Here is a 24,547-nt window from a genome sequence, read left to right as displayed (position 1 = left end):
CATTTTCCACGGTGTAAGCCCACCACGCAGATGATCCCACAGAATGAGCCGAGACGGATTCAGGCTCCGCGCCTCTGTGTGGAGCAGCTGACTCCCTCTCTCCACGTCCAGATGGCTCCTGCACACAGATTTGCATTCATTTTCCTCTAATATCTTCTGAAATAGCGGGGCAGCTGCATTTGTTGTCAAATACGGTTTAAAACTCCCTTTCAGGACAGCATCGTTACCTACGTGACGGGTGTGGAGATCCATTTTCCCTCTCCAGTCAACAGTATCAGATCTAAGAGGATTTGTCTCAAAGTCTCCTAATTTGATAATCAGATTTAAATCGCCTTGGTGCGTGTAATCAGGGGTTAAGTTCTAATAAACGACTTGAAACTGTGTGCAAAAACCGTAGTGAGTTCTGTGCAAAAAAGATATTTGCAATCTCGGTAGAACAGACAAAAAAATTACACTAGGCACGTCTCGGTTTGTTTCACCTAAGAGTAAAACATGCTAAAATATCAACAAAGAGACATCCTTGGAGTCTTTTTTTATATTTTCCAGAAATTGTAACATACTTTTAAATGATAAAAAATATTTTGTTCTCGCCCTCATTTTGTGACTAGGCAATTTGGCAATAGATTTTGTAGAGGTGAAAGCAACAGCTTATAATTCACTTATCTTTGGCAGCAGCTATTAACCCTCAGCACCAGCTAGATAGATTGCTCAGGATATAGCACACATCTCTCTTGCTCGCACCCTCCCCTCTCTCCCTCCATCCTCTCCTCCTTTTCACCACTAATGAACCGAATTGGTTGCTTGCCCCTCTCGTACAGATTCGGACATGTAGGCTGTTGGCTCTTTAAAAATGATTAAGATGTTTCTGATTATTACTGATTTTACAGGACGTGCATGAAATAAGGAAGACACCAAACCATGGATTTCCTGAAGTTTGTTTAATGTCATGAGACACTGTGGCTCTGATTTTTAGCCTCTACAAAGAGGTCAGAGAATCTGACATTTTTTAAATAAATTGTATCCTGAAGTGAATGATATACAGTAGTTGGACATTAATAACGTGGAGGTTAAGAATAAATGTCTGATTTACAAACTTTATTTTAAAGTTACCGTAATAGCCTAATTAAGGATATGATGATAAATTATTTGCCCTGCAATACACAGCGAATCAAGTGAAAGGCAATCAACTTTTGTTGAAAAATGTCAACGAAAAAGTTAATGTAGTAAATTAATCTTCCCATAGTCTCTAAGCTCAATTACTTGAAATATCATTTTTGATGACAAGTAAAATATTATATCATAGCGTACAGTTGAAAAACACAATAAAAATATATATCAATTTTATGAAGAAATGATCTGCCATTGCTGAAATATGATTTATGGCCTATGTATTCACAGGGCTATTGAGATGCTTTCGTTACATTAGTGAACAGACTGTCATAACATGTCAATGTTGTGCCATAATAAAGAAATTTAATCGAAAGAATATATAAATACTAGTTGTAATCTAATATAATCAAACCAATCACGAAATTTGCATTCATTAGGCCAGCTAAAAATAATAGCCTAAGCTTTGACAATTTCTTAATTCCGAGTTATTGTTTCTCTTTTTTTTTAATCTTTTTTTTTTTTTTTTTTTTTTGCCTGAATATGTGTGATGGTTACACCTCGTTGAATTTTCCATATCATTAAAAAAATCAAACTCACCACATATAGGGCCTAAGCAAGAGGAAAAGTGGAGCGAATGAGTGTTCTCAGGTTGCTGCACTATAGGGCTGTACCCGTATAGTGGAGCGCCACTGCCTGACAGGAACCGTCAGAGCTCCATGTATGGTCAAAACCACGCCCCTTCAGCGTCATATTCTGACAGCGCCTCTCCCGTGGGTTTAGAGTTTTGGCTCCCGGGAAAGATTTCAGTCCTCGGGGAAAGAGGGCTTAGTTTTGCATGTTCCCATCCATCCTGCACGACGCGAAAGGGCCCCTTATCCACCTCTCCTGTGTACTAGGAACACCTCCACTGGTGATCAGCCTTTGCCTGTGTTTGTCTTGTGGAGAAGCAGCAGCACCTTTTCAGGAGTGGGTTTTTTATTCAACAAGAAGTCCTGAAGGTTTTGGATGCGGTGCTTCAGGGATGTGGGCACTTTGAGAGCAGCATCACCCACAAACACAAACAACTGCCATCGATTTTTCTGTGAATAGCCAAAAAAAAAAAAAAAAAAAGAGAGAGAGAGAAAAGAAAAAACAAAGAGGAACAATAGAAACACAAAAAAATCTTGTCTATTGAACAATTCACTTTTCCAGTCTGTGGATACCACTCTAACTAAGTACAGCACTTTGAGAATTGTTCACATCGGACGGACTGAAGAGGGAGGCAAGACCTGTGGACCGGGTTTTCCCTCGCAAGTCTGAATCGGCTCTCGCTACTTATCCTGTGAAAAAAAACCCTGAAGGATAACACGCTTGGACGTTTATTTCCCTAATTTCGCAGGAGGCTCTTTTCACGCAAATTGTCCTAAATGTTTGGGATTCAGGAAACTATACCGCGGGGTGGGACGACGATGAAGGAGGAACCGCTGGGTGGACTGAACTCGGTCCGCTCCTGGATGCACACAGCTGGGGTGGTGGATGCAAACACAGCCGCCCAAAGGTACGCATGCCAAAAGCATCTGATTTTTCTCACGCATTCCCTCCTCATCATATCGACCCCTCAATCCCCTCAATACTCTGTATCAATTACGGTCTCCCAATAAATGCCCCCCCTTCGGCTTTCCCTTCTTTCATTACATCAGATTACCCATTATTGTGACAAATCAAGAAATCTCCCCCGTACTCAAGCGTGCCTCTGCATCTCCAATGTTTTCATCAGCTTCTCCATCATCTAGTATCCCCGGTGTCCGGTACTTAACCGAGATGGTCTCTTGTTTTCTCCCCGCAGCGGTGTCGGCTTGGCACGGGCACATTATGAAAAGCAGCCCCCTTCCAACCTCAGAAAATCCAATTTTTTCCATTTCGTCCTGGCGCTGTATGACAGACAGGGTCAGCCCGTGGAGATCGAAAGGACAGCTTTTGTGGACTTTGTGGAGAAAGAAAAAGTAAGCCGTGTATTTAAGAATACATGCACCTCCTGTTCATAATCTGCACATGTATTGAAATTATGTTCTTTGAAATGGCAACGGGTTACTAAGGGGGAGTCACGTGTAATATTGATTTTTTTTTTTAAACTCAATTCGTTGATGACAAGAGAGTGGTTGTATATGAACTAATAAGGCTGATTTTCTTCTTTTGCACATGTGCTATGAATATTTATTTTTCCAACTGACAGATATGTGAAAATGATACAGTTTTTTTTGTGGATGTTGATTTTCACTAACTGTTGTCTCCTGCAGGAACCAAACAGTGAAAAAACTAACAATGGGATACATTACAAACTACAGTTATTGTACAGCAATGGTGAGTAAAACAGTCATTATTGTCCTGCAAGCATAGGCAATATATAAAACATTAGTATCTGCATGCATAAAACCAAATATAATAATTCTACTAATAATAATACTACAACTAATAATAATACTAATAATAATAATAGTCAATAATTAATTACATTGATTTCAAAAGACTTTAAACTCTTTATACTTTATCTGACAGATTGATAAACTTAACTGGTGTAAAACTGAAATTCTTTGGAGTTTTCTCTTTCTCCTTTATAGCCTGCAATTGTTAAAAATTCTCATCCTAACAACTCTTCTTCTTTTTCCTCCCCAGGCGTCAGAACAGAACAGGATCTTTACATACGGTTAATCGATTCCATGACGAAGCAGGTAAGCTGCTGTTACACTTGTCTTCATGCACAGTCCAGTCCTGCTCACATCTACACTTCACTTGTGCAAATCTTAACACGCCGTGCAAATTGTCACCCATGAAATCCCACACGGTTTTTCACATTTGCTTGCAAAATGCAGCCGTGCTACAAATAAAATCAAATTACTGCTGTAACAAGGAGAGACAGCTTCCATTTTAACTGTTTACGTTTGGCCATATCATATTGCAGGACTCTAAAGTCCAGTTTGCTCTGCAGAGGTTTAGCCTTCTTTAGGCTTAGTTTGTCCACATTAAATTTTGAACAGCAGGTCTGCTCTATCTGATTTGACTCTCCTGAACAGAGTCAGAGGCAACATTCTAAATAGTATTTTTATTATTTGCACAACCTATATATTTATAATTATAAATATGAATATTTTTGCAAAGGTGCATTCCACTCCCTTCCAAACAGACACACACACATTGAGTGTGACTTTTAACCTGCAGCCCAGCGCACACACTGTTATTGACGCCTTATGCACATTTTAACCCAACGCATAGGTGAGCAAACCCTATTATAATTGATGTTATAAATTCAGGCAGCCTTATTTCAGCCCTCCACGTCTGTTTTTGTTATTAAACGGAGGGTTAAGGCAGAGCCATCTGAATAGAGCCGTGCAGCCTGGGCCACTGGTCACACACAGCATTCCTGCGCGAATGATCCGAGTCAATGACGCAGAACAAGCAATTTATGGATTTCTGTTTCTACAGCTGCAAATAGCGACATAAATCAAACCAATATAGATAATCGCCTGGTGCCCAGCAAAGGCAAAAAAAAAAAGAAAAAAAAAAGATACATCAGGTCAAGTTGGACAGCTTTTCACAGCGAGGATATGATGCGAGCTGCTTCATTTATGTCACTTTTTCAAAGTCACTCTCTCTATAGACCGACAGCCCGCGTGCAAGAATTTATGGATGGCAATAAAAAACAAAGCAAAGAAAAAAAAAATACAAAAACATGTAATTTATTATTTTTTTGTTTTTGAAGTGTTTTATTTATAATGATGCTTGCTAGTACACTTGGTGCTGGTTCAGTACGAGGGAGTAAAGTGTCTATCCTTAGAATAGGAAGAAGGAGGGAGGGATCGAGGGAGGGAGAGAAGAGCGGCAGAACTGATAGCTCCACGCCATCTGTTTCAGCCAATGCTCAAAAATTACTCAACCGTACCGCCAGACACCGCTTTTTATCCACAGAAAGATCATTGTTAGCGGCTCAAAATAAACAACAGATTGCCCATTAACACTTTCCCCCAAATATCCCCAGATTATAAGCATATTGATGACACTTCTATTGGATCTCTCCTCATGAAATCTCTCTCTCTCTCTCTCTCTCTCTCTCTCTCTCTTTCTCTCTCTATGTGTGTCTTAGCTATTGGATATTATTTAGCTATAAGAAAATAAGAAAACAAAATCTATAATTTCTTATTATCATCATTGTTATTATCATCATCATCATCATTATTGTTGTTATTATTATTATTATTGTTACTACTACTATTATTATTATTATTAGTAGTAGTAGTAGTTTTTGTTATTGTTGTGTTGTTGGTGTGGATGATGTTGATGTTGATATAAATATTATTTATAGTAACACTGGGTGACTGCAGCTATTTTTTTCACTATATTTATTACATAGCCTTTTGCATTCATCTAAGATATTGTGTTGGCCTAACATCATGGGCATTCATGCATTCATTTATTTTATTAAGCGCAAAGCTTTGAAGTAGTAGAATTGATAGTGTAATTGTTTTTAGTTCTTTCATTTTGAATTTCTAGGAATGATATGGGCTGAAGAGATGACTGTGTTTTCTCTTGTGGATTAATCGCTTTATTTCCATCTCAATTTTTTTTCAAAGGCGATAATTTATGAGGGCCAGGACAAGAATCCTGAAATGTGCAGAGTTCTTCTTACTCATGAAATTATGTGCAGGTAAGCATTATTTTGTCTGTATCCATTTTGCAGATATAGGCAAAAAGTCATTCCCTTCCCTCAATAAGTTTTGCCACTCATGATATGATCCAAACTTATAGTTGACTGTCCTGCAGTGAAAGTCCTTCAGCAGCCCCAGAAAAGGGGCTGCTATCATTTCAAACTTTGCCACGACATTATATGACTTTGATATGAATATGAATGCTTGGATATGACAGTGAAAATGCCCTAAAATCATGCCATCACTCTTTTTTAGGTAAGGGTTATTGGATGTATTATAAACAATCAATAATAGAAGTACACACACGTTATATATTTTTTTCTCTCACACAACCCTATGCCACCATGTAGGCCCGCAAGACACCACGTGTTATCTATTAAGTTATGCACAGATATCTCATGATATCTATCAGTTTTTTTTTTCTTTTCGCACAGAGTCAGTTCTCGGTTGATCCCACCTGTCATCAGTGATCAGCCAGCCTTTTAGCGTCATTTAACCACATAAATCTCAACCTCTCATATTCCGCTGCTATTCAGCGGTGTCATTGATACTAAAAGGAAAAACGTCTTTTGTTGTTATTGTTGAGCTCAGCATGAGCTTTGTGAACATTGAATTCGGATACTGTCGGTTAACCTCTCCTTTGTTGCACCGGTGCATTGTTCAAGTTACTGGTTGAGAGCAAGTGCAGCATGAGAGCTGAGAATGATTTGTCTTTTTCCATGCATAAACTCATCACTCACGCTCAATTTATACATGCATCCATCACTTATTTGTGACACATTGAATATGCTTGTGCTCGAGAGGTAATATTTTTTTGTCACTGGGGAAGTGCGTTTTGCTGTAGAATAAAGAACTACTTGAACTACTGCCTATTATCAGACCAGAAGGCATACATAATAATAAGAGCATAATAATAATCCTCTGACAATCTTCTTTTATTTTTAGACCTATAAAACGTTATTCTTTGAATTATATTATTACTCTAATACTTTGCAGCACTTTATAAACTCATCTCTATTATTACTACAACAGTCATGAAATCAGACACATTTAAATAGCATGTGGTTGACTGACAGTAGCTTTGCGCAAAGTCTTTGTTTTTCTTTCTTTACCATATGCCGTTAATCAATCTTATTCGCATACATTTATGTTTTCATTTCAAATGGAAGCTGGAATGATGTATTTGTTTATTTTAGCAGTTTTGATTCAAGTTCCAATCAAAGAACTGGAGGCAGCTAGCTATAGGCTTAGGGAGGAGATGGTTGAAACATGTGGTGGGAGATAGATTAGTGCTTTTGAGGCCATAATTGATAAATGCCCTGCAGAAATATTGGTTGAGGGTGGCACCTTGCATCTCCCTCAGAAATAGCAGCTTGGCAATTAGAGGTAAACAAAAGCTGAAGCTGTGAAAAGTGACTCCCCTGCCTCCTGGCCCAATCCCCACTCCCCTCCCCTCCAACACTAAGCCAAACAACACAACATGTTGTTTTCACCATTTTTATCAGCAATCAGCATCAATGGAATGGATAGATTGGGTGGAGGAAATCTCATGGCAATTTTTTTATTTATTTTTTTTGCTATATCAAAACCGCTACAAGGCGGTTCATAAATGTATGCGTATTTGTGTGTATTATTTAATTTTTTTTATCTATTTAGCAAAGTATTGTTTGGTCTGAAACACTCTATCTCTTTTCCCAGCCGATGCTGTGACAAGAAAAGCTGTGGAAACAGGAACGAGACTCCATCAGACCCTGTGATCATTGACAGGTAGGCCTCCTTTGCTTGCAGCTTTTTCTGCTTTGTGACCTGTGTTGGTGAGTGAGTGAGTGGGTGAGTGAGTGAGTAAGTGAATGAGCGAGTGAGTGAGTGAATGAGTGAGTGAGAATTCAGACGAGTGATTGAATGAGCAGGCAAATGGATGAGCCAATGAACAAATGAGTTCCCTCCCGGTGTGCTAGACTGCCCAGTTGGGCTGACTTGCACCTTATAGCCCACAGTGTGGGAACTGTGGGTGATTGTGTGTGAGTGGCTGAGGGGCGTCTTTCCCAGGTACCTGTGCTCTGAGGGGCGGTCACCACCTGGATAGGGTTTGTTCAATCACAGGTGGTTCAATCACTAGAGGATCATGCTGGGAATACTCCTAATTAGCTTAGGCAACTTCACGTTTATTTGGCTGGCTTCCCTTCTTTGTTTACGGCAGTGATGCTTACACTGTCAATAGTTGTTTTTCATTGACTGTTTCCTTCTCTCAAGTTAGCTGTGAGCTAGACGCTGTTAAAGTTTCGTTTTAGAAGGGATAAACATTTTATGCCGGCTGTTTTGTTCTGAACCGCCAGGGAGGTTACAGATGCCACACTGGTATTACCTTCATCATACTCTAAAAAGGGAGAATAAATGCCCTTCTTTTTAGGCATTGACATTTCTCTCACACCGTGTAACTATACATTCCGGTCTCCTCAATCACCTCTGACTGAATATGTTTGGGCAGTTGGGTGAGGGATTGGGGTTGGGGGGGGGGGGGGGGGGGTATGGGGGTGAGGTAGGGGGTGTATTTTCAGCGTCGATCTCAATGTAACTCTCACCACGTAGTGGGGAGAGACAGCAATGCTAATGTTTGACTAGCCGGAATCACTGTTTGCTTAGTGGAGAATGCCTGGTATCTGACAGAGGGGACAACTCTCTTATTAGTAATCAAATAGGGCTGAGCAGTTGTTGCCGCCACTCCACTCCAGCGGCTTCTCATGCATCAGGAAGTAGGAGCTGGCTGCCCTGGGAGCCTGGATGGATTACCAGAGCTACTGCTGTCTGAACTCAACGCACACAGACACACACATAGACGTACACAGATACACACACACAGACAAAGACACAGACAGACAGACACCCACACGCATACACGCGCACGCACGCATGCTACTTGTGTTGTTTATGCTGTTGGTTATGCTCTAGGAGAATGTTTATATTTCTTTTTGACAGTCTGAGTGTATCATACACGTCGGAAAAGTACTGAAGTGTTAAGGACAATATAGGGATAGAGCTCTTTTTTTTTGCTATATCTGTTACTAAGTGGATTGCTTAATTTATTAGTCAGGTGCATTTAGTGAAGGGATGATAGTGTGCACATTAACATATAACTTGAGACGTGTACTTTTGTTTGTCTAATTTCCGCTGCTTTCATGTTTGCTTTGTATTGCTCTGCTGCCTTTTACTGCTTAGAGTTTCGCACACCATTGTTCTTCAATCTGCGGGACAAAACATGTAACATAAGTACAATAAGCAAAATGAATGCATGGAGAATTAAAGTCAAGAAGAGGGGTGGGAAAAAAAAGAACAGGGAAAAAAGAAGCGGATGGATATTGTAAGCTCAACTGGCTCAGGGAGGGCTCAGATTTTCATTGTGACGAGTCTGAATAGGAGTAGAGTATCCCTTTCCTTGCACAATGAGCGGCTCTGTTGAAACACAAAAGCATATGTTCCTCATTAGACCCTCCCATTGTCTCCATGTCGTAACTATGAGCCCGTCAGCTCACCCTAACAGACCCACACAGGTTCCCAGTGACTGAAGGAGGCTTGCAGAGAGGGGCGGTTGTGAAAGGTTGCAGGGTTTAGCGAGAGTTACTGACATGACCAGCACACTGTAGGCTTACTACGTAAGACTATTTACTGCAATTACTTAACTATTCCCGCTGTGCATATGGGTAAGCTTTTAGTTAAAGCCTCCATGTTTTACAGCCGTTTCTGTTACATCTGTCATTTTCTCATGCACATCATTAGAGGCACCTGTGCTGCGGTTGCTGCTGGCAGAAACTGATTATTTCCAATTGAGTAGAACATAGTTGAGTGACATAAACCTAGAGGAGAGGTTTGATTGTTGAATCAGGCATGTCTCATCTGTCTACAATTACAGTATGAAAACCAGCTAGCACTGCCACATTTCCTAGAGAAACAGTAGCATGGCCGAACCTTAAGAAACAGATTTGGAGTGAATCATTGATGGCGTTCATTCGCTGTAACATTTTCCCAGATGGTATGAGGGGAAAGCGCACACAGCTAGCTGGCATCTAGCAAGACATTAACTGGCGTTCCCATGGATCTGGCATATCCAACGGAGTTTGGGAAACTTATCATTCCAAATGTGTCCTATTTTCCTGCGGTCAAGCCAGACATCTGTTTACCCTATTTTCTCTCAGCGTTTTGATACAGAATTTCACTCAGATTTTTGAAGAGGAAGGATTCTCTTTAAAAAAAAGTTGGTTAGATATAGGCCCAACAGCTGTCACAAAGTTTCAGCACTGCTTGGTCTTTAAATATTTCAACACTTACATTTGATGCCCTTGCATTATTCATACTCATTTTTGGATGAAGAAAGGCCCTATTTTTGTTGCATTTGTGTGTGTTTATATGTGTCATGACGCAAATTTCAATATCTTTGGGGAAAGCCAGTTCATCTTTTACTCTGTAAAAGAAAAGTCTATTGTCTTTCAATAGTGTGAGCGCGCAAATTTTTTTTCCTTCCCACATCAAATCAGGAAATTAAAATGTCGGGGAGTCTGTTGGCTTGTGCGTAAAACAAAAGAGACACTGATTTCATCCAGTGACTAATTGTATCACTATTGCTATGACCACAGCTCTTTGCTGTTGGTTGCAATCATATCTTCCCTTTATGAAACAAGCAGCGGTACAGATGTCACATCTTTAAGCTAATGACGTCTTAAAGTAAGTGGGAGTGTAAGTTTATTCAGACTTTAGAGTTATAGTGATTATCTGATTAAATGGTTTCCCCATTTACAGTATATGTAGTGTATAGCCAAACATAACTCAATTTGTGATGACTCTCCAGGCCTGGTATCTGTCTTCACTCTCTTACATATTGACTTTGTCCTCTCTTGTGTGAAAGATTAGATACATTGTTCCGGCTTACACATGGATTTTGTAATAAGAAAGCACATGTTGTTGAAAGAGGAGAGAAAATGACTCATTCTGCATGTCAGGGTTCAAAGGTCACACTTTACACTGAGAAGCTGCAGCAATTTATGCAAGGAGACCTGGGAGAGAGAGAGCGTGCTATCAATGTGCATGCTACCCATACATGAATTTTGAATTTAATGTATGTTCATACAGCTTAACATCCAGTGTCAATTTACGCTGCCATTCAGAAACGGATTCTGGACCAGATCTAAACATGTCAGCTCCATTTATTCTAGCAGCTACGGCACTCCCTTTCACTTCCTGTCACAAAGGTCAAAGGGCACTGACCTTTGGAGTGCAGCCCAGCCACTGAATAATTCATGACATTGACTTGTTTTTCCCCTTATTTTTTCCCTTGTCTCTTTTTTTTGGTCAGCACACATGGTTGTGCTGTGGGAGGCTTTTATTCATTTAGCTCATTTATAAAGGCCTCACCGCACCTGTTCGTGTGTTAATGCAATTAAATTTTGGCCTAATGTAAATTTTGCTTAGCTTTTCGTTATGTCCCTCATTAGTGAGCCTGTATTTACTAAATGACTTTGCGTTATCGTTCATTTATGGAACACCTACGAGGTCATTTCCCAGAGTGCACTTGACTTGTTGTCGAGTTGTTTACCAGAAACAAAAGACTGCAGCCTTAGAATGTCTCACATGTGGTTTCCTCTGCCTTCTAAGAAACAAATCGGAAAATTTGTGTGCTCCCATCTGGTTTTTGCAAAACCGTGATTACCTCCAAAAGCTGAACAAATGCCAGTATTTATAAGGTCAGCCCTTTATGTGGAAATGTGATGTAAATGAGAATCAGCGAAAGGGGACATTAAACAAAATTAAATTCATTGTCTCCTTTAATGTCATTTACATTTTTGGCTAAGCCCTGGACTGTCAAAGAGGATTTCTAAAACCATTTTAATTGCACATCAGCGTTGGAAAAGAGGGCGTGTTTTCAGCGAGTCACTGTCTTGATAACCTGCTAAGAGGGGTCTGTTTATGAAGTACCTAAATGATATGTTTTCACTGCATCTGCTGAGGGGCAATTAAGATGGCACACAGTAGGTAGTGTTAATCTATCATTGTGCTCCTACCATCCGTAAGTGGGAACGATGCAGCGGAGGGGTCACAAAAGTGTTCTGTTGTTGTTATTGAGAGTTGATTGCTGCAGGTGTTCCTTCTGGATATTTTATGTTATACTGTTGAGCGGTTGGACGCGCGCTGGCTGTGGTTTTGAGACTTTACAGCGAAGTCGATTAAAGCAGTTTCCTTGTATGGGAAATGCTCTCTTTTTCTCGCTCTTTACACACACGCACACGACACATGCACACACACACACCTTTTGTTCGTGCCTTAATATTTCCATCTCAGCGTTTTATTTACGGCTGTTTTCGGTGTAATTCATGTGACAGATGTGAGTTTTTGACACCCATTGAGAAATGGGAGAATAAACCGGCCACCCCTGCCTGGGCCGACGTGATGTTTGAGTGAAGCCTGTCTCCTCCTGAGCCAGAGTAGGAAGAGCAGGAAGTGTTGAGAGCGAAAGCTGTACTTGGCAGCTCTCCGTTGGCTTGCACTTGCCGAAAAATGAAACCCAGACCCTCTCTGCAGCCCCGGAGCCAGAACCTCCTTCCCAGTGCTCCAACATCCAGGATTGGGTAATACTGTTCACTAAGCAAAACATTACCTCAAATTATTCTCGCCCTGTTTTCTATTCCCTCCTCCCTCATGTCGGTTTTATCGCAGTTTGTAAATGTCAAGACACGTACAAAGACGCACAGTATAAATGATATTTTCCAAATTATGCTCTCATGTTTGGGTTCACATGAGTGGCGGCTGAACGTAACGTGGTGCCTGGCGTTCCCGAGGGAGACCCACCTCACTAGGGTAGGATTCCCCAGTGGCATCAGCTAATGGCAAGACTTGACAACAGCAGAGAAGCCGGGGGTGTTGTGTTTTACTAGCGCTGAGCAGGGGTGATGACTTTAACATGTGTGCAGAGAAAGAAGGAGATGTTTGTGTGGTGTGTGTGTGTGTGTGCGCGTGTGTGTGTGCGTGCACGTATAGGCATGTATATGTGTGCGCATGTTTGTGCGCGCGTGTGTGTGTGCGCGGTGTGCTAAAGAGAGAGGTGTGCAGTACGAAAGAGTGGCGCGGGCCAACAGAGCGACGGATTCGGCTCCAGCTTGACGGCAGTGAAAGACGAAACATGGTTCCACATGTGTTGAGAAAGAGCAGTCCATCTGTCCGTGGAGACAACCCCTCCCCCCCCTTCACCCCCCCGCCCCCCCTCCTCTCTTTCCCTCTCTTCCTCTCCCTCTCTTGCTCTCTCCCCCTCTCTCCACCCCCCCCACTCTTTACTCCCCTGGTTCACTGCTGACAGAAACAAGGCCAGAGCTGGGGTGATGGGATGAATGCCGGGCCAAGAGCAACACTGGCCCTTGTATATACGCACACACACACACACACACACACACACACACACACACACACACACACACACACACACACACACACACACACACACACACACACACACACACACATGCATGCTGAAGAGAAAAGGTTATCAGAGATTTTTTTTGGTGTGTTTTTATGTGTTGCTAAAGTTTACTGTCTTCAGTTGCATTCATTGACTTGGTAGAGCAGAGCGTTAATGTGATTTAAACCCGGCTGCGGCGCAATGCAAATGATTTATTTTAATATTATGAAAGAAAACAATCTATTAAGATTTATTCACTTTTCCACGACACACTGCTGCAATAAGACCACATGGTAAAAATCTTACATTATTGAAATTAAATCTAAACTAAATAAAATATGCTACTCTTCCTCAAATATTTAACAGCTCTCCTTTATAATTAAACTCTGTAGCTGTTTTGAAGATGTTGTTTGGTTTCTTAAAGCATTAATGACGCAAGAGCTTTTCAAACAGCTCCTGATTCTGTGAATCACATTTAGGTCACTCAGACCAATGTTTTTTCAGCCATTTTTTCTTTTGAAAAAGGGTCTCCTTTCTTTCTCTTGGCATGTTCTCACTCCCATTCAATCCTTATTAGGTTCCCCCTAATTGTCAAACAAACTGTTGGGTCAACCTCAGTCGTATCTGGCCGTAAAACAGCACATTAGGCCCTGGTGAGGGATATATGTGGTATTTCATCGGAGACGGAGTAATGCTGGGGTTTTATGGTTAAGTACCAGTTCACGCCCACGCCATTTGTTTCGCATTAGAGTGGAGGTTTTGTAAATCAGATCAATATGTTCGCTGAGATGTGATTCCTTGTCGGGATCTCCCGAGTCGTTCTTTCCTCAAGTATTTTTCTTAGGGGACTGGTTGTCGATGCACACTCCTCCGCTCCCCCTCCCCTCCCTTCCTTCCCTCTTTCCCTACCTCCGTCAGTCCCTCCCTCCATCTCCACCTCAATCTATTTCCATTTTCTGAATGTAGCAATTTGTAGTGTGACACGGGCAAGATTAGGATGGGAAGCAGTCTGAGGATTTCATCGGACATGGTCCTGCTCCCGCTGGTGTGAGGTCACAGGACAAAGATGGGGGAATTCAGGGATAGGGTCATCAGTTACCTCGGGGAAACGAGCTGGTCTGCTGGCTGCTCCGTTGGCCCCAGGGGTGCCTGGGATGTATCGGAGGAGAAGCCCCTGAGAAAGAGCCCTGAACCAGTGTCATTTATTAAAAGTGACAAGTTATTTCTAACTATAGCTCTGTTTTTATTGTTTTACAATGCTGTCATTTGGAACAGTGCCCCTCTGTCCAGGAATCACAAACAATTGATGAATGTACGAGGTGACCTGCTTTTTTAACATATACACACCCTCAGTGCACTTTGGCAACATTTGTATGCTGTTAAATTATATAATGTATTTTGTTCTGGTGCTTAAATAAAACAAATATGCGGCTTTAATAAAGATCAAGTATAATGATAAGTCCAAATGAAAATATTTCACCATTCACCAGTTTTCTCCAGGACATTTGTTGAGTAAATTAATAACAGCTTACAGTATGAATCTCAAGCTGACCTCTGCATAATCAGTACCAGAAGTCCCACAGAACATGACCACACTGGGGTGTGTGTGTGTGTGTGTGTGTGTGTGTGTGTGTGTGTGTGTGTGTGTGTGTGTGTGTGTGTGTGTGTGTGTGTGTGTGTGGTTGTGTGTGTGTGTGTGTGTGTGTGTGTGTGTGTGTGTGTGTGTGTGTACTGAGAGTAGAGCCTCATCATCTATTTTAGTGGATGAGTTAGTTGGGCTCCCTTCACTTTGCTGTTCATCATAGACTAATCTGAGAGTCATGCTAATAATGGAGTATTTATTTAATGTTTGACCAACCTTCTGCATCGTGGGTCATTGAGGTACTCTGCCCCCCCCCACGCACTTTTTTTTTTATACCTGCCCCCAACTGCGTTAATGATATATGACAGAAATTTCCTTGTGCTGGTTCAGTGGCAAGAAAGGTCCTGGCTAGTCTATATCAATCCATCTGACTTATGTTCCCATGTCTTGAATTACCGCTTGATGGAAACCTGCTGCGGGCTCCTCTTGCCAATTGAAATCCAGATCTCCTCCACAGCCTGGTGTGATATTGATCCATATTCAACACCCAGGCTGCCGATCGATCAGTATTGATTTACAATAAAAAACACTCCTCTGCTTGTTCAGCACCGCGTTCGATACTTTAAAAGAAAAAAAAAAAAAAAAAGAAAAAGCAAGGTTGTGCTTTTACCATGCAGTGACCAACAGACATAAACAATATGTGAGGAGATATTTCATTTCATGAGTGTGAGTTTAAATGGCAAAACCTTGACCACATGGTGGTGTCCCATCAAGAGCAACAACGGCCGCACTGAACAGTGATCCTCTCCAGCCATGTGAGACAAACCAATAAAAAACGGGATGACACTTCTATAAGGACTCATTTATTGAAGGAGGCGTGTCCGTTTTCGAATTAGTGGCACATCTGCACTGCACGGGGAGCGCTAAAACTGTCATATCAAATCTATCTGAAAATTGAAAGGAATGCTAAAAAGTGCTGGATCAACCATGTGCACTTTAGCTTGATTTCTGCGTGTTAACACGAATGACATGGCTTCCTGTGGTTTTGATATTAATTGGCCGCTCCCACCCTCACACACATACGGGGCCTCTGCCTCCCACACGGTCACCATTAGGGCCCAGCGCAGCGCAGAACACACTGGAGAATAGCAGGGCGACCCATTCAGCTCCGGTCCAGATCCACTTTTCTCCCTGTCACATCTTAGTCCTAATCTTCTCGGACTTCCTCCTCTCTGCCAAATAACCGTTCCCATCCAGCAGGTCCCAGCGTTGGCCCGGGCTGCCAACATCTGAAAGTTATTATCCCCCAATCTCTGACATCCAGGAGTTTACAGTTATATAATGATGGGGAAAACCACATGTCCCCAGGGGCAGAGAACATTTTTGAGATGCCTCCCCATCTGTTTTGGGGAGCTGCCCATTTTGGGCCGAACTCAGAATGGCAGGCAGGCTGATTTTTTTTTTTTTTAATCTTTTATTTTCTACCATTGCAACAGGCCAGTCTGGGAGTCATTATATGGTGTGATAAAGCAAATCCAATTGGGTCAGGTTCCCCTCCACACAGCGCTGGTGGCACCAGCTCTCCCTGCCTCGCTGCTCGTCCCTGACTGTGTAAGTGTGGTTGTTTGTTTGTCCTGGAGAGGCTGGGCTGGGGGACTAATGCAAGCCCGGGGGCCAGCCAGGTCGGAGGCGACGGTAAACCCGAGCCGCCTGGTGTAGCAGCGCTCCCTCGCTGCTGGCTCGGCCTTGTTTGGACTGCAGCTCCGGTTTGCTTTCTTAGAGGGAAGCTGAGCCCCCGTAATCATTGGGCCCTTCCCCTCGGGTGGGGAGCGCAGCCGAGACCAGAGGGAGTGATGACATAGGTCCGCAGAGGCCTGGCCCGGTCCACCCCTGCTGCTCTTAGCGTATTTATTTTCTCTTCTCATTGTATGGTTTAAGTCACACCGTATTATGTTCGGACCCTGTGCACGTGCAAAGGCACTCAGATGCGATGAGGTGCATGGCGTAAATCTGTAGGCTTTGTTTTTACTAATAACGTCTGGGATTAGTGACTTGCTGACCTCAGTGTAATCTTTATTAGTCTGTTAACCATATCCTCTGGTTATGAGGCAGCCATAATTGATCTGATAGCAGTGACACAGACATGCTTTGAGGGACAACAGAGGGTTAAGGTAGGGGTAAATATGAAGGGTGAAGCATTTTAAAACAAATCAGGTTGCATGCTATTATTGAATGAATATGTGACAGATTATTTATGTGTCATACCTAGATTTATGTATGTTTATGCTACAGCATTCCATTATGTTAGAGATTTAGATAGTTTAAGACCCCCATCTTGCCCCCTGGCCACTCCTCAGAAAATGTTTTATTCAACATCACCACTCTGTTCTGTTTTGTTACGTTATTGAAATGGGTTGTCGATTCGAATAGAGTCAACCTGGTGGGCCAATCTCATTGTAGCCAGTGGAGAGTGAAAGCCATCTCTGCAGCATAGGCTCACCAGAACACACACAGAGATTGGACAAGGGGGGCAGAGAGAGAGAGAGAGAGAGTGCCTTCTCCAGATGGAGATCCCAGATATGGGGGAAAATGTCCGGGCCCTTTTCCAGGGTTTCCATAATGGGAATCTACCCCTTGCTTGCTTATTAAGTTGTGCACACAAGGAGGAGTGAGGAGAGAGATGGAGAGCAGAGGAGATAAGGGCAGGCGGAGCGAGATGGACAACCCGCACGCCGTCACCTCTCTGTTGTAAGTGTCAAGCAGACCCTGTCGGAGAAATCACAGGTCATGTGGATAGATGATTGTCAAAGAACCACATTGATATAAGGGCTCTTTTTTTCTTAGAGCCGCGGAGGCGCATGATAAGATTTGTTTTTGTTTTCTGTTGGAGAGGGAGAAAGTATGACGTTAGGGTCAGGAAGGTCGGCTCTAGGGGTCACAGGGTCACAGCCTTTTTGGTACCTGAGTAACCTCACATGGCTAAGCCATTTCTCAGGCTCCCTGAAATGATGGTGGGGAGGGGCAGGGAGGGGGGCAGGTTTAAGGGGTGGGCAGGAGAGTGATCTATCAGCGGCAACAGCAGACATGCAGACAGCATGGCAGCTACTGCAGCTAAACAGAGTGAGACAGATAGGCAGGAGTCTCTCATACGTAACACCAGGAGCTTTGAGAAGACAGCGCTGAGTGTTATGGATGCTTGACATTGACCTCTCATACAGAGACGGTGTATTTATCAACATTGTAGCACAATCCTGTATTTGTTTGTAAATTATTTAGTTCACTGGGTGAAATGATACTTTCCTCACATAACACTTGCCACTCTTGTAAGATAAGAAGAATAGCTCCTTTGGTTTCTATTTTTCCCTTTTTTTTGTTTCCTATCAGCTGCTTTCCTCCATGCTTAGAATTTAGATGATCATATTTTGAACACTGTCAGTTCTAACAAGCCACATAGTCTCCACTTTAGAAAGAAAAAAGCTCTGAAGCTTACATTTTTCTCGAAGAGAAATATTTGTGTACAGATAGGCCTGTCATTTTGTGAAACAACATTCATGATTCTTTTATTGGTGCTCAGCCATCACCCCCTCTCTTCCTCTGTGGAAAAAAGGGCTAGTCTACAAAGTGGCTTTTTGTCGTTTGAGAGAAGTAAACTTCATCAGGTCGACGGCGAGGTGTGCTTCACATGTCACTCAGTCGAGCTCTCTCCTAATGAAATGCTGCATACAGATTTCTGCCTGCGGGCTCAGGGGGATAAGACCGTGGTAACAGAATGAAACAAACCCCTTCCCATTCCCCTCACTCACACACACAAACACACACACACACACGCATTCATGCAGCCATACACACACACACACACACACTTGCTGGAGAGCATCCATGTGAGGAGATCCAAATCTGCAATTTATTCAAATATTGATATTTCTACTTGTCAGGAGAAAGGTGCCTTGAAATTTCCTCTGAGTACTCCTGTCAAAAAAATAGCAGGAAATATGTCAGATAATTCATAAATGGAGTTCAGCGCTGCAAAGTCAGTTGGGAACAGCAAAAAATATATATGCTTGTCAATGAAGAATAGGAGCAATATTACAGAGCCTGCTGCTCATTCTTCCATCATGTCAAGCAAACAGCCTTTGCAGGCCCATAAGTGTACGCTTCACAGTCTGTGTGTGTATTTGTGTATATGCACGTATATTTGTATATGTCTCCGTGTATGTACATGTGTATGTATATTTATGCATGAGAATGTGTGTGTGCTTTGGCTATGTTGTGACTCCTACTTAGATGTGTTTGTTATCTTTCTCCATCGAGACACCCCATTTCCCATCCTGGAGCAGCCAATGGGAGTGTGTCCTTTTTGCAGAGGTCCGTAACCGGACGCTGGCCTCCATGTGGTTTGAATTAGGGCCCCCGAAGCTGTGAAGGACGCCTCGAATGACGTGAGGCACTTGCACACCAAATTCCATTCTGCTGAATGGTGGAGAAAAGAGCTCTCCGGAATCCTCCGAGATTTTTTGGCTCGGGCCCGCCAGCGATTAAAACAGGGCGGAAACCAATAACTCAATGAATCATGGGGCAACGTCCCATGAAATCTCTCACTACTCTGTCACACCCTCATGCAAACCCAAATCAACTCTAACTCTTTGCTGATTAGTCTTTTTTCCAAACTGAAAAAAAAAACCTGACAAAACTCTTGCTCTATTCTCCTGTTCATTGAATAGAAGTTTCAGCACTCAGAGCGTAAAAGGCGCTCTGCTCTGCTCTGTGAGTTACCTCCATTTTGACAGACAGAGTGTAGGCTTGATGATGCATCGGTTGACCACGTTGTGCCAAGGCGAGACAGAAAAGGACTCCCCGTATCTCCCGTGGTCATGTGATGCCATAGTTCATAGCTGTTGACGAGATGCGGTTTGGCACAGCTTGGGACCCATCTGGGAGACGCAGATACCCAGACAGGAGAGGTATTTTACAGCAATGCATCTGCGTGCTTGAAGAGCTATTTAGCATATGCTGCTATACGAGAGAATTTGCTTCGCCGTTGCCAGCTGCAGATTAGTCTTCATTTCCCAAAAATCCAATGGAACAGCTGATCCATAGTAAGACAGCTAGCAGTGACCAAAAATAATGTTTTATGTTAATGCAGCATGTTATTTGCTATTTTTCTTAATTAAACAGCACATTTACTTCTGCACTAAGTTGGACCATTTGGTTAAAATAATACAGACTAACCAAAGTGTATTTTCTGGTTAACAGTTTCTCTTATATCAACAATAACAATGGCATACAGTGCAGTAATGCTAGTGGCTGTGCTGGCCGGTTTGTTTCTGAGAAGCAGAAGTCAAAGCCCATGCTGCTGCTCTAACTCAAGTGGCTGATGTGTTAGGCCATCTAGGGCATGGCAGGCGGTTGACAGTCCATGCAGCCTGTCTACCCACAGGACATCTCCACACAGTGTGTCCACAGTGGGGCCAGTGCTGTCATCTGGGCCCCACTATGGACCACTGCACTGCTGACAGTGAGAGGGTAAACGTTTACCACCTCAATCCCCCATTAACTCGGTGAAGGCGCTTCGATCCTCTGTGAAAATAATGATATTGATTGGAGCTTGGCTCTACAAACGAAACGGTTGCAACTAAAAGAGGGATGGGCCCTTGCATTAGAATATGGGATTTTCGAGGATAAAAGAGTGTTTGGATCTTGTTATATTTTTCCTCTCCTCTATCTCCCTCTAGCTCTACCCCACCTCCTTGTCTCGTCTCTTTCTGCATTTTTATGTGTGCGCATGTAGTGTGAGAGCCTGTGTGTCTCCTAAGATTACCCTCCGCTATCCCCACAATCAAACAACAAATGACAACATCATTGCTCAGGCCTTTCAAAATACGACACAAAAAAGTGGGTTGTAGCTACATTAACTTGCAACAACCCCCTAATAGACCCTGGTGGGTTTTGTATCTCTCCCCCTTCTCTCTCCTCTCTTCTCTCCACCAGGCTGTCACATATCCACCCCCCTCACAGAGCGAGCCTCCGAGCCTCGGTGGAGATCAGGAGCTCCCTGTCGGAGGTGCTTTGTCACGTAGCCCAGGGAGCGTGGAACTCACCCAGAGCTGTTGAACAAACACAAGCACAGGGGCTGTCAATAGCAGCTCCGCAAACTAATTGCCTGTCAAATGAACCGCCCTCGTTAAGCTGCCCACACACACACGCACACACACACACACGTGCGTGCACTGTGACACACATATGCTCACACACGCTCACACACACACACACAGGCGATTTGATTCAAAGTGTAGTGATACCTTGTTAGAAGAAAAGACACACGAGTGGCACTTCTGTGTTTGCCACCTTGTTTCTGCAATCGTTACCGGCGTGTGCAGTGCAGTCACCGTGAGATTGCCTTTTTGTTATTATTAAGGGAAACACAGCATTGTACAATGTAGCTGATGTAATCCAAACACATCCCACAAGCCCTACAGTATATCAGCTGGCGTTATTTTTCACTTTTTAAAGCCACTCATTAGATGGTAGCAGAGCTCCATACGCCAAATGTTATTGTTTTTGTGTTTGTTTTGCTTTTTTTTTCTGTAGTCATTAGGCGATAGCAGTGTAGTGCCCAGCGCCTTGTCTGGGTGCCTGTAACAGTGCTGTCGGATTGACACAGCTGGGGAGAGCAGCTTGAGGCTGCACGCTCAGGAATACACAGGGGTGTTCAAAGCCCCTCTCTGAATCCTGATCAGAGCGCTGCCCCGGCCAACTGATGGCCTATTAAATATACATGCGCAGAGGTCAGAGCTGGAGGTCCCGGCTTCCTCCCAGCCATGTGCACTTAAGCGGAAGGGCTGGGCAACAATAAAACCTCCTCTCGCTCCAGCGAGCTCTCCCCTGACACCCTCACCTCCAGTGTGTACGTCAAGTACAGTGCTCACCTAACGCTATATTACAACTGCCTTTGTGAAAAGGCCAAATGATGCATTTTTTACATGGTTATTATATATTTATATTCAATAACACCAAGCACCACTCTTGTGTCTGTCCATCTCCCGTTTTTTCTTCAGTCATTGATAAATAGCCTCGGATGATACAAGCGTACACAGAGTCTGAAGTGAGTGCCCAACTCTCCTCTCTGTAGTTTACCAGAGATTGAGACAAGGATGAAGAGGGGAGAGCCCCGTAATGGCCAGTCATGATTAACATATTCAGAGTGACACTCTCTCTGTGTTCGTTCGTTAAGCCTGGTCTGTCTGACTAATGAAGTGGAGCGGCAGTTTATCAATTAACCCAGCGCTGAGCCATTTGTGCTGGGGATAACGCTCTCTCTGGGTGTCACGGTGATCCGGTTTGGTGCCCTTTCACCTTACGAGTGTCCAACAAGACAGGCCTCTGTGACAATGACAGCAAGATACACAAGTCCACAAATGGCGATCCACTAAACAGGATTTGTGCCTGCTGTTCACCGGCGAAAAGCAGAGGAAAGGGTTCGGTAATGGGATCATGAAAAAAAGATCTCTACAAACTAACATTGGGGGTTTTCAGCGTTCTCAGAGTCAGCATAGATCATAGCAAACAACTTAGTGCTGTCTCTATTAAAACAAGCCCTCCCCTGCCATTAGCCTTCCCCCCACTGCTCCTTCCTCCATTTCACATTGTTTGTGTTCATTAAGACATGGGCGACCTGCCTTATCCACACATCAGACCCTGCTCTCAAGAGTAATTGCGATGGTCTCGCAGAGGATAATGTGGTTTAAACTCAGTATAGCCTGTCTATTAGGAGAGACATGATGGCAACCACAAATAATAAAGAACTATTTATTCCTCTCTCTGTGACGCTAACTAGGTAACATATCAAGCCAACACCGCTAAGGGTCTCTCTTACTGTCAGATATGGCACCCTTCATCCATTCCCAATGGCCCTTGCCTCGACATCTCTGCTCTTCATTTTCTACATGAGCTTGGTCATAAATGCACACACACCTCATATATATTTGATAGTTAATATTTATCCTCGCTAGGGAAGTGCACTTTACATGTGGTAACATACGATTACCTGCAATTCTTATGGCAAAGAAACAAAATCGATATGGATATATAATTCATGACGGAGGGGCTATCAGTTTTTATGGCTCTCTATCCAGGCTCATTAAAGTTTTATCGTAATTGACTGCAAGCAAGAGTTTTTAAGGCATGTTTCTCCCTCACTTTCTACCTTTAATAATTAAGTAAAGTTTAATTGGTTGTATTTTGAAGCACCTAGTAGATGATAGGAGTCTCCCAAATTCAGAACCATGAATTATAGAGAGTGATATGTTATGCATTAACCTGTCAGTTTGTTCATTTGTTAAGGCAGAAAAGTATGGTCCCAACCCCCCAAATCACATACCAAAAAATCAAATAACTCGCTGGACCCTTCAAAAAAAATCCTTTTTATGTCTTTCATTGCTCTGTTAATGTAGTGACATGACGCTGTCACTCAAAACGCTCCCATCAACCGCCAGCCCTGAATCGACTCCGCTGATTGGTGGTCAACTTGTTCTCTTGAAGGGAGATTGACAGACGGAAAATTGCACTCTCAGATTTCACCCTTCATTCGTTGCAGTTGTTCTTCCACTCGTCAACTCTCCGCCATGCCTGAGACAGACAGAGGCTTTATCCATTAGCTGTTGGCTTGGCGGGTGGGTGGGCAGATTGAGGCGGGATGGAGGAGGAGATGGGGGTAGGAAGACAATCCTACATTTGAGCACTCTGAGGGAAAATCAATCATGTCATCATAAGTGAGAAGTATGGATGAATTTCATCAGCTGGTTCCTGTCCTGTTCACGCCGCTGGCTTTCTGACTGGCCTGTCCCTCTGATTGGCTTTCTCAATGACCCTTAAATCTGAAGAGGGAGACGATTTTGAAAACACTTTAATAAGAGGAATCGGACAGTAGTTTCAGTGTTATAGTTTCCCACTTTGCCCACTGCTACACTGCAGGAAACCTCAAGTGGTTTCTCTTGACAAAGTGGTAATAGATTTACCATATGATTTTGTGCCAAACCAGCATTAGGCAATTTTGTAAGAAAATGTTTCTCAACTATTTTCCGTCCACAGCAGATATGATGAAGTGTTATAAAGGGCAGCAGTGCTCTGCCTCTCAACATTTATTTTATAATTTACCCCATCATCTCACAAGGTCACAGATGAGCACTGAAAGCATCATAGGTGTAGGGTGTGAAGCAATCAAAAATGGATGAAAGTGAAGACATGGAAATCAGAGAGGAGAAATTGACAGCCGTTTACAGCCTTGTTGTTGATGTGAGTGACAGAGAGAGGGAAGGAGGGAGGGAGGAAGGAAGAGAGGGACAGAATGAGAGGCAGAAAAAGAAGGAGAGAGAAAAAAGGGGGAGAGTTAAAGTGGTGATAAATTTAATGGAAAAATCAAATACAAAACAAATTCATTCCTCTCAACTTGATGCTTGAGCCGTTCCTTTCTTGGTCTGTGCTAAGCCTTAGAATAAACTGTCACTCCTTATCGATCGCATCTGAATTGTTACCGAGATTTCTGAAAAGTAGTCTTGACACACACCCTGCGAATAGTAATCTTGGGAGATGAGAACATGCAGACTGAACAGCTAACACCCCTGACTTAAAATAAAAGAGGCTTTTCTTTGCTTCTTTTTTCAAATCCAAGCTAATACACTTTGGAGGATTGCACATTCTATGATAAATATGTTGCACTGAAGGATGTGCCTCGTTGGATAT

The 24,547-nt window shown here is 42.9% G+C and overlaps 1 protein-coding gene across 8 annotated transcripts in view; it reads left to right on the top strand.

Annotated features, from left to right (window-relative positions):
• The first annotated feature begins 1,937 nt into the window (after nt 1–1,937).
• The window catches only part of ebf3b (EBF transcription factor 3b), a 67,930-nt gene continuing 45,320 nt past the window's right edge, over nt 1,938–24,547 (top strand). For all 8 annotated transcript variants that reach the window (XM_071523365.1, XM_071523361.1, XM_071523364.1 and 5 more), the window contains exons 1-6: nt 1,938–2,647; nt 2,936–3,092; nt 3,387–3,450; nt 3,763–3,818; nt 5,715–5,788; nt 7,488–7,556. In XM_071523365.1, the coding sequence (XP_071379466.1) occupies nt 2,517–2,647; nt 2,936–3,092; nt 3,387–3,450; nt 3,763–3,818; nt 5,715–5,788; nt 7,488–7,556 (551 nt within the window). In that variant the 5' untranslated portion in view covers nt 1,938–2,516. The remainder of the gene's footprint in view (nt 2,648–2,935; nt 3,093–3,386; nt 3,451–3,762; nt 3,819–5,714; nt 5,789–7,487; nt 7,557–24,547) is intronic.

This window comes from Centroberyx affinis, unplaced genomic scaffold (genome assembly GCF_046629955.1).
Source record: "Centroberyx affinis isolate AG114_WGS23_722 - 3 ecotype Tasmania unplaced genomic scaffold, CSIRO-AGI_Caff_v1 ptg001083l_1, whole genome shotgun sequence".
Lineage (NCBI taxonomy): Eukaryota > Metazoa > Chordata > Actinopteri > Beryciformes > Berycidae > Centroberyx > Centroberyx affinis.
Note: the sequence above shows the minus strand (reverse complement) of the source record. Positions and strands in the feature narration are given on the sequence as shown.